This window comes from Mus caroli, unplaced genomic scaffold (assembly GCF_978045245.1).
Source record: "Mus caroli unplaced genomic scaffold, Mus_caroli_1 scaffold_17, whole genome shotgun sequence".
Lineage (NCBI taxonomy): Eukaryota > Metazoa > Chordata > Mammalia > Rodentia > Muridae > Mus > Mus caroli.
The window spans coordinates 35,319,828-35,334,518 of record NW_028227272.1 but is presented as its reverse complement, the minus strand read 5'-3'; the positions used below and the strand labels follow the sequence as shown (position 1 = coordinate 35,334,518).

At 40.3% G+C, this 14,691-nt stretch overlaps 1 protein-coding gene across 2 annotated transcripts in view; it reads right to left on the bottom strand.

Annotated features, from left to right (window-relative positions):
* The window catches only part of Gsk3b (glycogen synthase kinase 3 beta), a 151,816-nt gene that overhangs the window by 8,512 nt on the left and 128,613 nt on the right, over nucleotides 1–14,691 (bottom strand). For both annotated transcript variants that reach the window (XM_029470640.2, XM_021184609.3), the window contains one exon: nucleotides 7,930–8,028. In XM_029470640.2, the coding sequence (XP_029326500.1) occupies nucleotides 7,930–8,028 (99 nt within the window). The remainder of the gene's footprint in view (nucleotides 1–7,929; nucleotides 8,029–14,691) is intronic.

The window sequence follows — 14,691 nt, the reverse complement described above, 5'->3', positions numbered from 1 at the left end:
GATTTCAATTTCCTTTAGGAGGCAGTGGAAATCTCCAGGTGACATCTGACTTAATAGGACAAGACATGCTTGCATACACAAACGCACAATTTTCTAGAAGCGGCACCTACCACTCACTGCTTTCGTAAAACTAAGTTCGTTTTTCTTTTTTTAAAAATGCATCTGTGTATGCATGTTTGTAGGTGTGCAGGAATGTGTGCATGTCGTGTATGCACATGCTCAGGAATTGCATGTTTGCCTGTCAACCTCAGAAGTGCACTGACCTACTACTTTAAAATACTTTGTCACATTTTATTTATATATATATATATATTCTTTACTTAGAGAATGCAGACATACACCTGTGCATGGAAAACCTTGGGGGGAGGTGAGGTGAGAGGAGCTGCGGATTCAGTTTGGTCCTTTTACCACATGGACCACAGGTAATCAACAAGCATCCTTACGTACCAACATCCTGCTTTGGGACAGGGTCTCTCGCTGGCCTGGAGCTCACCAATTAGGATGGAAAACCAGCAATCCCCAGAGACCCTCCTGTCTCCGCCTTCTTACTGCCAGATTATAAGCAAGTACCAGCACATGAGGCAAGCACCTCACAGACTGAGCCAGAGTCTTAAACAGCTCAAAAAGGCCTCAACCTCCTGATCCCCTACCTTGCAAGTACTGGGGGAAAAGGGGCATGCATTGCCATGCCAACCTGGCAGGTTTTACTATAGCAATTCATATACAAGTTTATGAAGTAAACTTAGCCCTAACATAGAGTACATACAAACTTGTTGGTATGAGTCTCTTAAACTACAATAGTTTAAAATAGAAATCTATTTACCTAGAAGAGCGACACACATTTGGCTGCCAAACTGGTAACATGTAACTGTGTGTATACACAAGTTCACAGTGAGCTTCCCCCACCCCCACTTTCCTAGGAAATTAAAAAGCACTTTCACTGCAATAGGGAGTGGGAACTGGAACAGGGTTTTTGGAAGGCAATTTGACAGTATGTATTAAAACCTTTTAAAATTCCTTATTCCTTTATCATTACTCCCAAAACTATTTTAGTAATTAATTTGAAAGAATATGCAGGGCTTTATGCAAAGGTAAGTTTTCAAAGCCCTTTTCAGAAGAGCAAAACAACAAAAGGCCAAACAATCTTTAAAATACAACTCCCGTGTTCAAAAGTAAGGAATGAACTAGATAAATTACCAAAGCCTTAAAAATCCATTACTATTTAGTAATAGAAAAGTACAGCATGTGTCTACAGTAGTTTACCTTCACACTAAAGTAGCATAAGCCCATTTAAAAGGAAAGCACATCTTTCTGGCTACCCATAGACAGACTAAGTCACAAAACAACATAATCTGTGATTACCTCTGCAAGCAAGAACACTGAATATACTATCCCCCCAAGTTAACTATGTATCTCTAATAGAGGGGGGAAAAAGCTTAAAGAAAAGTCACACAATTTTCTAAAATTCTACATACATTTGGGATAAGATAATGAAAAACAGGGAAGACAGGATTAGGAAGAGAAATACAGTGAGGACTCCAGGGACAGTCACTGTAGCAGACAAGGTGACATGTTACACATGACTGAGCGAGACAGTCCAGAGGGATGAGATACAGCAATGGCCCGTGAACAGAACACACACAGACACTGCAAAATGGACAATGAGAGGAACTGTTCTTCACCATTCTTACCCAACTAGAAAGAAATAGTTAGAGATGTACAAGATGAGAAGAATCTTACTGTAAAAATCGGAGCAAAGAGACTATGTAGCATGTTTAAAACTTAAATAGACTCTAGCAAAAATAGGTTTTCAAAAACTTTAGATAATAGGTAAGCTTGAATCAAGAATTTTCAAAGGCGCCAGTAACAGAGAAGAAACAATATTCAACTACCCTGTAAGTCTCACCGAGTAACTGCAAATATTCTTAGCTGTAAAGAAAAGGGAGAGAAATCAATGAAAAGGGTTCTCTCTGATGAGTTCATCACTTTAGAGGATAACACACATAGTCAAAGAACTGATAAGAACAAGGTCATCTAAGGGCAGGCCAGAATCGGTCTAGATCAGAAGACATCAAGAGCCTTCAAGGCAGCATCTAGAAGCTCAGCCCCCAGACCAGGGGAGACAGTGGAGAAGACAGCTTAGTCAACATCCTTGATTCCCTCTGTCATAGAAAGGATTTCAAGCAGAAAAGGACAAGAATTCTAATAAACAACTCAGTTTGAAAAAAGGGCAAGATACACTTAAAATGTCTTCAAACTCAGAATCCACAGTACAAGAAACACATCTGAAACGGATTCCAGAGTTCATTTGGTAGATATTGAAGACACGAGAAACTTCCATGACTTCAACTCTCCCAAACAAAACAAATTAAAATAAGTTTAATTTCCATTTTTGATAGAACTATTTATTTTTTTAAGTTGGAAAGGGGCTGAGAATTTTGTTGACAACAGAAAGTATTTCCTGAGGGTCTTTGCTGTTGTTCTGGCTCACACATGACTATTATATAAAGTAAGTTAGGGTTAGGGCCAAGCAAACAAGCAGTGAGCAATCTCTCTGAGGTGCCTAAGCTCCAGTAAGGCCTGCCTAGTTCCTCATCGTAACGGGTAAAGCACAGTGTCTAGTAGCGCTCCTATCTAGGTGAGGATACTCTTGATAGATTTTCTTTGTTTATATAGAAGAGGCATATTTATGAAGTGTGCAAGTGATACACGAGTTATAGAAGACCAACTGCCTTGTCATTTTAGAATACACCCAGGACATAATTCAATCCTCATCAGCACTGAGAACTATCTGTGGTTGGTTGAGTATGATCTCTTGTGGCTTACTGAAGAGAACAACACACAGAAATAACTTTCAAAATGGGAGGGGCATCAACTTTATAATGGGTGATGGAGAAAAGAAATGTGATCACTTTTGTCAGTACTGTGTTCCTGTTATTGGAACAAATCCTTAACAAAAACAATCAATCATGAGATGGATAATCTCTGCTCAGTAAACAAAAATGTAAGCTGAAATCAGTGGCGTCAAAGTTATTCTCAACAGCAAGATACTTACTAAAAAAATCATCTGTATTCTTTAGACCAGCATCCTCTACAGAGACAGAGATGCTCTGAGTAAGACGCCCTCCGACCCCCACCTTCAACCATCTGCTAGTCAGTCATATGACCTCTGACGTGTGCGTGCATGAACTGATGACCCAGATAAAGGGTTCCCAAACACAGGGACTGAGATGACCCTCTGAAGGGGTTGAGAAAAATCTTTGTAACACATACATATTGCTGAAATTGACAGACTAAGAGTTCTATATATAATTTTCAAGAGATTCTTATGTCATACAGAGCAATGCTCAACTATAATGCTCTGAGACATGGATTTAAAAAAAATACTAGAGATGTTTTGGGGAGAGAAGTTCAACACTGACACTCTCTAATTTAAAAACAAAACATTTCATTCATGTCATCTCCAGAAGATTGACTGTCCAGTTTATGAAATCTGTTACTAGAGCCTTTGTTGTTATATATGTGATTCCTGTCTCTGTATGTAGTAGCTTTTTCTTCTTCTATTAAATGTACTAGGAAGTTAAAGCCCTCAGCTGGGATTAATGACTTTAAAGTCTGAACTCTTAATGCCTTTATACTGTAACATTTTCCAGTGAATTTTAACCACTGCACCTGCAGTGGCTACGTGAATACTAAATACAAGAGAAGAAATAAGCGATGAAAATACATTAATGTCATTCATGTAACAGATACACTATCACAACCATTTTCAAAAAAGACATTGTGATTACAAAATTTATTAGTCAAAGTTTCTGTAGCAAGAACTAACTATATTTTCCCAAGATAATACTGATAGGATTTTAGGACTCTATCCAGGAAGTAAAGATGTTTGGTTTTCCAGAAGCAACAACACAAAGAATTCATAAAGATCTAGGCCCCCAGTGGAGGAGCTGGAGAAAGGACCCAGGGAGCTGACGGGGTCTGCAGCCGCACAGGAGGAACAACAGGATGAACTAACCAGTACCCACAGAGCTCCCAGGGACTAAATCACCAACCAAAGAGTATACATGGTGGGACCAGGGCTCTAGCTGCATATGTAGCAGAGGATGGCCTAGCTGGCCATCATTGGGAGGAGAGGCCCTTGGTCCTGTGAAGGCTCTATGCTCCAGTGTAGGGGAATGTCAGGGCCAGGAAGCGGGAGTGGGTGGGTTGGTGAGCAGGGGGAGGGGAGAGGGGAAGCCAGGAAAGGGGACAGCACTTGAAATGAAAATAAAGTAAATATCTTAAAAAAAAAAAAAAAAAAAACAATAGAAAAAGAATTCATAAAGATCTAGGACTAGTTTTTGGCCATCAGTCTGTGTCCTAGCAGTCAGTATAATCATGGCCTTGTCTTGCTTGTCTGCTTCTGTACTTAGTACTGAGCTCTGCTCCCAGGCCTCGAGGAAAGCAGGAAAACCCCAATCTTTCTTCTAGCTGGCTACGAACAGGGCCACTTCTGAGGTAGCCACCAGAAGCCTCTGTATCCTAACAAGCTTGCTCCAGACAAATACAGCTGTGCTGTGTGGAACACATGTAGACATGATGCTTTAACAGGTCAGATGTTAATTTTAGGATTATGCCTTAGTTCTGAATCCATTTTTATGTCTAAACCTTTTTAGATGACTGACAAGCTGCTAAAGACAAGTATTTGCTCCTTCGTGACTCATTCTCTAAACTGCTAAATTAGTTTCAATACTGAAGTTTCTGTTTAAATCAAGAAGTCCAGCGACTGTGTAGCGTGGAAGTTCACATTCTAACTCACTAAACCCATGCATGTTGGGTTATTATATGCTGCATCACTTAGGTTGAAGGATTAGAAATTCTGACCTTGAAAATTTAATATTTAAAATATTTTTAGGTTCAGATATCATTCAAGTCTAGAGCTTTTCAGATTAACTGTCTATTTCTTTGAAGCATGAAGCAGACTCAGATATGGCTTACAAGGAAAGTTTTGTCTATGTGGAGATGGAGGTCTCACTTATAGAGGAGGAGACAGACTCTGTCTTCCATATATGTGGATGTTACATTGCTTTGTTGGAGATCAAGTCTTCCTTGTAAGTGCTGGTGGCCTGGTGTTCACGGAGTTCATTCTAGCCTTGAACTCATATCGATCCTCCTGCCTCAGCCTCCCAACTGCTAGAATTACCAGTGTGTGCCACCACGTCCAGGGCATCTTAAAACATGCCCAGAGCTGTTTTGGCAGGAGAAGTTCTCAACACTGACAATCTCTAATTTAAAAGAACATTCCACTTACTGTTTGAAAGTGAAGAAATCTTCACTGACTGTCATTTCTGCCAGCACCAAGTCTGAGGACTGTAAGGAGAAACTGCAGAGCCAACTAATTTTTTATTCAACCAACAAATGGGATTCTTACCCGCTGGTAATACTGATTTCTTCACCACTAGGGAGGAGCTAAGAACAATATAGGAAAGCTCTCTGGTAACCCAGAATGCATTTCTCTATCTTCACTCTGACTTCAATTTTTTTCTCCTCTATTAACTTCCTCTTGTCCTGATTTTCTTCAGCTTGTACATAAACTCGAAGGGTCAAAGTCCAATGTCAGTTTTCCCTTTGACATGTGGTTTTTACAACTATTTAAAAACATGTCTAGTACAATTTATTTTGTAAACTGTTATAATCTATACCAAAGCAATATGACCAGGTTATAACAGGCTCCTTTCCAAGAATACAGTATGTTCTAGAACCCAAGTTATAAATACACTTAATGATTTCAGTATCTCACACTAAGAAAGTTATTTTAGGAGAGAAATGGCTTGGGAGTTAAGGGCGCTTATTCTTACAGAGAACCTGGGTTCCATTCCCAGCACGCACACGGCAACTCATAACTACCTATAACTCAGTTTCAGGTGATCCAACAATTTCTTCTGGCCTCTGGGCACAAGGCATGCACACAGTACAAAGATATACATGCAAGCAAAATATTCACAGAAAATAAATACATCTTTAAAAAAATCATTTAAAATTTTCTAGTCTCCACACTAGTTTTCATTTTTTGGTATTTTTGTGTGTTCATGTGGAGGTGAGGACAGCCCACAGGTTCTCTCTTCTGCCATGTGGTTTCCTAGGACTGAACTGAGGTCACCAGCTTGGAGGTAGATACTCTACTTGCTGAGTCATCTTTCTAGCCCATAACTTTCATTTTTACTTACATTCTAAAGCAGGGATGTCCAACCTCTGAACAAACTTGTCATCTCTAAATGGGTCTATCATAGCTATCCTGGACTGCCTGCAGCCTTCAGGGCACAGAATAAACACGCCTGGTCTAAAACAGCTCTAAACTAGCTCACTGAGTAAGTAAGTCAGTACGGCTCTCAGGTCTCCTTCACATTACCAACAACAAATCTGATAGTGATGTGGTAAGTTTAGTAATAGTTCATTTAACTGATCTGTCTTTGTTCTAAACAGGCAACAGCATTAAAAAAAAACCAACCAACCAACCACCCCTTGTTTCTTGTTTGTCTATTTGAGAGTCTCACTATATATATAGCTCTGGCTGATCCATAAAGTGCAGTGTAGATCAGGTTGGCCTCTATTCTCAGAACCTCTGTGTTAGCAGTGCTGAGATTATAGAGTAAACAACCATGATTCACCAAAATTGTTATTTTTACATTAAAAAATTAAAGCATATTTTGGCATAAAATGATTTCTACGGCATTGCTCTAGAACTGCTTCTCATTCTGCAGAGCGGGATCAGCACACTAACACAGCTAACGAAGCCCAAAGGACTTGAAGGAATTAGAAAACAGACTTCCTGGAATGTAGGACAGAACAGAATGAATGTTTAATCTTTAACTGTCAATATCTAAAGAGACTTAAACTAAAGAGACACAGAACACTTCCAGAAAAGAGAAGATCAAGTTTGACCTTTACTCTGAATACTAAAACCTACATACTGATGAGAGACTTTATCACCCAACAAAAGGAACAGAACGTTTGATCTCCTGTGTCAGAAATGTCCTTATTCATTTCAATTCAGTGCAACTGATAATGTGGCAGAACAGAGCTCCTGCCACTTGGTGGAGTATTTTGTTTGTTTTCTTGGGGGTTTCTGAGAAGTACCACCTATCAATGTACTGCGTATTCTATCCTCTAAGTTTCAAGGCAGCTGGCTCAGGGACCAGACACTCACTCTAGGCTCTAGCTTTAACCTGGGTTCTTTATGAGATTTTCTTGTTTTGTTCTCTGGCTGAGGTGAGGTGGGGTGGGGTGGGGGAGTGAGGAGGACAACCCAAAGGCACTCTGATGCAGAATGAAATGTGTCTTCACTGCACTCTTAGCCCTTTCAATGGTTTAAGATTATATCAATGTATGTTCATCTGTCTTAAAATCAGCCTCTTTAGGGTACTAATGCAATGTACATCTGCAAGTTAGAACTAGTGAGGTATTCTCCAATGTTCCATTTGTAAAGACTGTTTTTTCCTATAAACATCTTATACTAAGAAACCAGGACATCTCTTATTCTCTTCTCTCTGTCCCTCTCCATGTGTTCCTGGCTGGCCTCTACTCCCCCCAACCCTTTCTCTGTCTCTACTCCCTCCTCAAATCCCCTCCCCATGCCCTAAATAAACTCTATTTCATACTTAAAAAAAAAAGAAAAAGAAAAAGAAAAAGAAAAAGAAAAAGAAAAAGAAAAAGAAACCAGGATATGCCTCATATATAAAATGTGTACGTGTGTTTATAATATTTCTGGGTTACTTTTTTGTACACTTTAAACGGAAAGCAGTATTTATTCTCTTTTACTCATTTGGGTATTATTTGGTTTTGATACTTAAAAGGAATTAAACATTCATAGCACAGGAAACAGAGATAATGGTGTCCTTTGAAAATCAGCACGTTAGAGAAACAGACCAAAGGTCCCTCTGTACTCACCTGAGGCTGCTGTGGCGTTGGCAGGCGGTGAAGCAGCTGCTTGAATCCGAGCATGAGGAGGGATAAGGATGGTGGCCAGAGGGGGGTTACTTGACAGTTCTAGGGAAACAGACAGACATCAGATCCATGCTCCACCCTCTACCTGAAACCCCTTTATAGGTAAACATAAAGGCATGATATTAAAACACCAGTTTATAAACTGCATCAATGAGCTAGAAATCAATTCAGAGAGGAAGTGCACAGTTACGTGACACAGGGCTGATAAATGTTAAGAAGTAAATTTATCTTGGGCAAAGGTAGCAGTGAGGAGCCTGAGGGTGAGTGTACATACATCCTTCCTCCAATGTCCTGTCATTCTGCAGCACCTGACTGTAAGTGTTCGAGGGCAGAACTTAAGAGCAACAGCAAACAGAAATGCGGGCAGACAGGAGCAGTGAGCACAGAAATGCTTTCCCCATTTTATATTCCTTAAGGTAAGTGGTGCTGAGTTTGCATATGTGCTTAGTGTTGCCTTCAAGAGGTGTGAATGCCCTTCCAGTTTGCTGTGGAGTTTGTCCTGCCTGATACTCTACCATATAGTGAGTTTCCTTTCCATCCCTCTAAGTGTATGCTCACACTACCTACAGGAACACGCTACCCTCTGAACTACAGTACCATCTTGACAAATTTAAATGTATGCATTAACTGAGAAGCTGAGAGATAAAGGAAACCCCAAGCCCATTAAGCAGTTTGAGGGTTCCCTTTACTCCCCTGTAAACTTCTTTCTCCAAGCTGCTAGAAAGCAAAGCGTTCTGATACAAGAGTTTAAAAATGTTCGAGGGTCAAAACCTTTGCCAATAGTGGCTTATTTATAGATTGGCAACTAACTACTAATTTTGTACTACATTAAGGTTCTAAATAAGAGCATATTCTAGCTAAGAAAAGTGATGAACTGATACCAAGATTCATGAAAAATTAATGGAAGGGGGAAAAAAGGTTTAAATGCAGAAAAACGGAGTCTCTGTTTGGTCAATGAGAACACTTAGTCAAGCAGAAGTCTTTCCTGAGAAGCTGTGCCCTTTCAGGGAAGGTGTAAGAGCTTTGTGCTGCTCCCACTGAGCTATAAGAAGATGCTACACTGGCTCACTTGAAGCCAGGCACTATAACAGGTCCAGATCCAGGGTTCTGAACTGCCCCACCCCAAAATGTACACCATTTACGAACTGCGGCGATGTGTGAAAGAGTGGGTCCTGCTGATCCAAAGCTGCAGGATCTGCATGACACAGGGCAACAGCAGTGTAAGCAGGGTAACCTGTCACAGAAGTCAGAGATCTCGAACCAGACCCATGACTCACTGCAATGAACATTTTCAAGTAAGGATGTACAGACAAGAAATATACTGTAGGACACACTGTGGCACACTACAGATTTCATAATGAAGTGTCTTCTATGCTTGTTTTTTGAGGTGGTGGTGGTGGTGTGTGTGATTTTTAGGCTGCAAGAGGTAAAGGGCAGACATGAGGGAATGGGGAGATAAACAGGACTGGGATGCATGATGTGAAACTCAAAGGCTAATTTTTTTTTTTTTTTAAAGTAAAACAACAGTATCCTAACTGGGCCAGCAAAGGTTCTGGTAGCAGCCACACAGCCATGGCTGATTAATGCAGTATGTATAGGTAGTCTTCATTATTCTAAAAGAAATTTAAACTTGTTATCCCAAGTAAAAGAAAAAGAAAAAATCCACCCACCCATTTAATACTATTGGATATGAAGCAGTATGCTAGCTCTCAGAGTGGAGAGATCTTTAAGTGTCTTGCTGGATCAACAGAAAAAAAGAGCTGGCCAAAAGAACACAAGGCCAAAAGGCAGTCCAATCAGCTAGAATGACAGTACTTTCAAATTCAGGTTCCCTACGTGTTCACCATCTAGAAGAAATCTGAAAGAGGGCAGGTGACCAAGGAATGTGGTAGAAGAGTGTTCACAAAGCCACCGTGAAGGCAAACCTCCCCACACACGGGCTCGGCCTCCCTCACAGCCCAGATGCCCATGCCCTCTCGTTGACTTTCTCTTTTCTGATTACTTACTTGCTCAGTATGTGTGCACACTGGCCTTACCCAGACATAGAGCACTCCTCCCTGAGGGCTCTCAGCGGAGTGTACACGTATTCCTTATGACTGATTCAGGAAACACAAGTACCATCAGTGTACTAACTTTCATGGTGCAGCAGCCAGCAGACTGAACTTAGCTATGCTATAAGCTTAAATTAATTGTTAACAGCCACAGCAATCACAGACAAGTCAGAAATGCCCAATATCCATTACATTAACGGAAAATGGCTGTATTTACGTAAAGTAACGCTGCATCACTCATTCCAAGACTCAATGAGTACCTCTCACAGGAAGCCCAGCGCTTCTCTTTATTTGGAGAGGAGGTATAGAGCAAGATGTCACTGAGAGTTTGTTTGGAGAGTGGAGAAGTCATTTATATTGCTACCAGCAGGAGCTTGCTACTTATTCACAATCCCTTCACTGAACACTCTCTACTATACACACATCCAGGGGCTGACTAGGCCTCCTTTAACTTCTTGAACCACAGTTCTGTTCTAATCATCCATTACTTACCCACTGCTCTTAAAAAAATCTCTGCATCTTAAAGCTGCATTTAAACTATATATACACATACATACATATACATATATATGATTATTCTATATAGCTAAGATATATATGTATATACATATATACATGAGTGTGTGTATCCCCAAAACGTGTATCTTTCCTTTACACAAACAAGATCACCATCTGGAAACATTGCTCCATTAGAATGCAGAATATCAAATAGAACAGCACCCTGTAATTCCATGTCCTTATGCAGAAATACTGCTCAAGAAATCACTGTTAGATTTATAAATTACTCCTCCACCGTAACAGTTCACTTTCAGAATGGCTGACAGGAAGTTTAAAACACCAACACATACATACACTCACTCACACACATTCTCACGAATGCATCTTAATATATTTTTAGTCTCATGAAAAATGATTCCCAGAATATATCTAGAGTCCACTTGAATAGATGAAAAGTTTTCCTAACTTACAATTTTCTCTGATACTCACAGAATCACAAAATATCTGCCTCTGATTTATCTATCCATATGTCCAAATACACATGTGTAATGGTTAGTTTTAACTGTCAACTTGATATAATTTAGCATCACATAGGGTAGAGATTCTTAGAGAGAGACAGTCTAGAGGAGGTGGAGCTGTGGTTATAACTGAGAGGAATTATTTATGTAAACTGATCTGAGAAGACCCAGTTTAGAAGTGTGTGGCACTCTCCTGGTTTAAGGCTTGGGCTATGTTAGGGTTGTAGTGAACTAAGCAGAAGGTGTGGACTCATTTGCTCTCTCCGACCCAGACTGGAGATATGGCTATAGCTGCTTTAAGCTCCTGACACCCTGGCCTCCCTGCGACGAGGACCTGGGGTTGTGAGCCACACAAACCCATTCTTCCTTAGCACTGCCTCTGTTGGGTACTTTTTCACAGTAAATGGAAAGAAAACTAGGTCATATATTCTTTACATCATGAAAAACATATCCATATTAAGACCATGTAGAATTGTGCTTGCATGTGATATACAGGCAAATAAAATGTCTTTCAATACCAAAATACTTATTCTTTTTAAAAATGTGAATATTAGGTATGTATATGGTTAAAAAGCTTGTACTATATTAGACTTCTTGAATTGAGACTTTATTTTAAAACATGAGCACCGGAGGGATTTGTGTGTTTGTGTTGTGTGTGTGTGTGTGTGTGTGTATGTATGTATGCAGCTGCAGTATGAACATACATGTGGGTGCCATTTCGCCTTTGGGATTACAATTATGCACCACTAATCTTGTCTTTCTTTATATATTTGGCCTGATGAAAAATGATTCCCAGGATATATTTATAGGTCCACTTGACTAGATATAAGTTTTTGGGGTTTTTTTTGGGGGGGGTGTTTCTGGGTATCAGACTCAGGCCCTCATTCACATATGTTAAGTTTTTGGGGTTTTTTGGGGGGGTGTTTCTGGGTATCAGACTCAGGCCCTCATTCACATATGTTAAGCATCATACTGGCTGAGTCATACTCTCAGACCAAGGTTGAAAATTACTAAGGGCAGCTGATTCTACTGGATAATGGAATCTAAAGGTGACCCACTTCTAAAGACCTTCAGTATTCTCAAGGCCATAGTCTATAGAGTATAAAGCTTTCCTTTCCCTTTTCCTTCCTTCCTTCCTTCTTCCCTTTCCATTTCCTTTCCATTTCCTTTTCTTTTCCCTTCCCCTCCCTCCCTCCCTCCCTTCCTTTTTTTGATTATGGTTGCAATTCACAAGAGCACAGATTCAGGGAGTGAAGGAAGCCCCGAGTGCGTGAAGCCCTGCCTGAATGTGTTGTTGACATGAGCTGCCCATGTCAAGGACCCCACAGCCTCAAGAACAGCAAAGACTCCCCACCCCTCGGGATGAGGCTCACAGGAAAATGACAAAGCTTTCCCTTCTGGTCTATGACCAGGTGCTGATAGCGTGTACAGAAAATACCCACCAGTGCTTGCTCTCCCTGGATGTCTGTGACCTGAACTCTCTTCTACTTTAGAGATGGTGTTACCAAGATTAGCCAAACTGCTTGGTCCTGCCTTCTTGTTATCTGCAGGGAGTAACCCCACCTCCTTGTCCAGGGGCATGTAATAACCCCACTTTTCTCTCTGTCCACCTCTATACAATAAACTGCTGAGTTGCAAGAGTGCTGAAACTGTTCCAGCCAAGAGCCCAGACCACCTGATCCCAGATCCCGTCCTTGTTTCCATCTGTCTGTTCTTTCTTCATTTCTTCAACATCCTCATTGGGTCCAAGGCCCCAAGGCTATGAAGGACATAGCACGCAGGTAGTAACTTACTGAATTTTGGCTCACTACAGTGCAATAAACAGGGTAAGGTACCGTTTCACATGCATCAGGAAGACTACTGAAAGCAAAAGGCAAGTCTAACTTGATGTGGAGGAATTAGAACTCTTTACCCTGCTGGTAAAGAAGTAAGATGTTCATCTGTGAAAATAGTGTGCTAGTTTCTCTAAACAGAGTTATCATGTGACTGAGTAGTGTACCAATTATTCAAACAAGCATCTGCACATAAACCATTGCAACAGTACCCAAAAGTCCGTCACAGATGAATGCCTAAGTAAATCACAGTACACAGCGCACAATGGGACACACAGCATACAACGGGACACACAGCGCACAATGGAATACTGCTCATCCGCAAGAAGGAAGGACGGATTGATGCATGTTCTATTGATGAAAACAGGTTAGGTGAATGAAGTCAGATCACACATTACAGAATTCCATTTATATAAAATATCCCAAATGGGTAAATCTATGGAGACAAACAGCAAATTGAAGCCGGGCAGTGGTGGTGCATGCCTTAAATCCCAGCACTTGGGAGGCAGAGGCAGGCAGAACTCTGAGTTCGAGGCCAGCCTGGTCTAGAGAAACCCTGTCTCGAAAAACCAAAACCAACCAACCAACCAAACAAACAAACAACACCCCCCCCCCCAAAAAAAAGCAAACTGGCTGCTTCTAGGGGTCGAGAGACTAATGGGGAATTCATGCTTAATGGGGCATGATTTTAGGAGTAAAGAAAATGTTTTGGAAGTTGATAAAGGTTTTAGCGCATAGCACCAGGACTATACAAATGACACTACACAGTTTACCTTTTAGAAAAAAAAGTTATCCTACATAAATTTCATGTCAGTTTTTTAAGGGACAAAAACAAACAAACAAACAAACCCTGAGGCATCTATTGAATTGGTAACTTTAAAATTTTACTTCATTAGTAACACTAAAAGATTTTCACCAGTGAGTAATCAAATGAATTACTTCAAAACAGCATATGAGAACAATGAAATGTAACTTTGAGTTCTGAAATCTAATCAAATAAGAAGTTTAAATGGTATTTCACTTCACACATTCAGATGCGCACACACACACACACACACAGAGTGAAGAAGATATGCTAAATGCCAATAACTTTTCCTTTGTTAATTAAACTAAGATAGAGGTACATCAACATTGTAGCTTAGCCTTTTGTCAAACCGAAGCCGCCCTGTCAGTAACACCTACCCTACAGTTTCCACAGACACTGCCAGGCACAGGGTGGATACACAGAAAACATCTTGTTCCTAAGTTAATTGGACTCTGACCCATCAGTAAAGTTATTCATTCTATCTGTGCAGCTGCTCTAATTTTTCACTATCCTTTTCAACTTTGTAATCAGGACAAACGTTTACTCTCTTTATATGATACACTATGGTGGTGAGGAACCTTCTCTAACCAACAAAGAGACATTTCCTTTATTTGAAAATGGATATTTCTCCTATGTATTTGGATTATTCTAAATTGGACGTGGAGGGATGCATGAAATAAACATGTAAGATTTGAGTGAATAGTAATGGCCTGTATGGCTTAGCTTATGACTGTCAACATTATGTGATCACCATCTGTGCTGAGGGGGTTTTAAGCCATGTTTAAAAGAGTATTCAGATGTCCTGAGACTGATAAAGCTGATTCAGAACTCTGAAATGTTTGGGATCCTGACTACCCTATGTTAAGCAGAACACTAATGAGTGAGGGTAGAGTATTCAAACAAACATTTGAATGACAGAGCCTGGAAAATGGAAGCTGTGGTAACATGGGTAGGGGTTTTAGAATGCACCCTCCACATTCAATAAAAGAAATGTCTCTTTC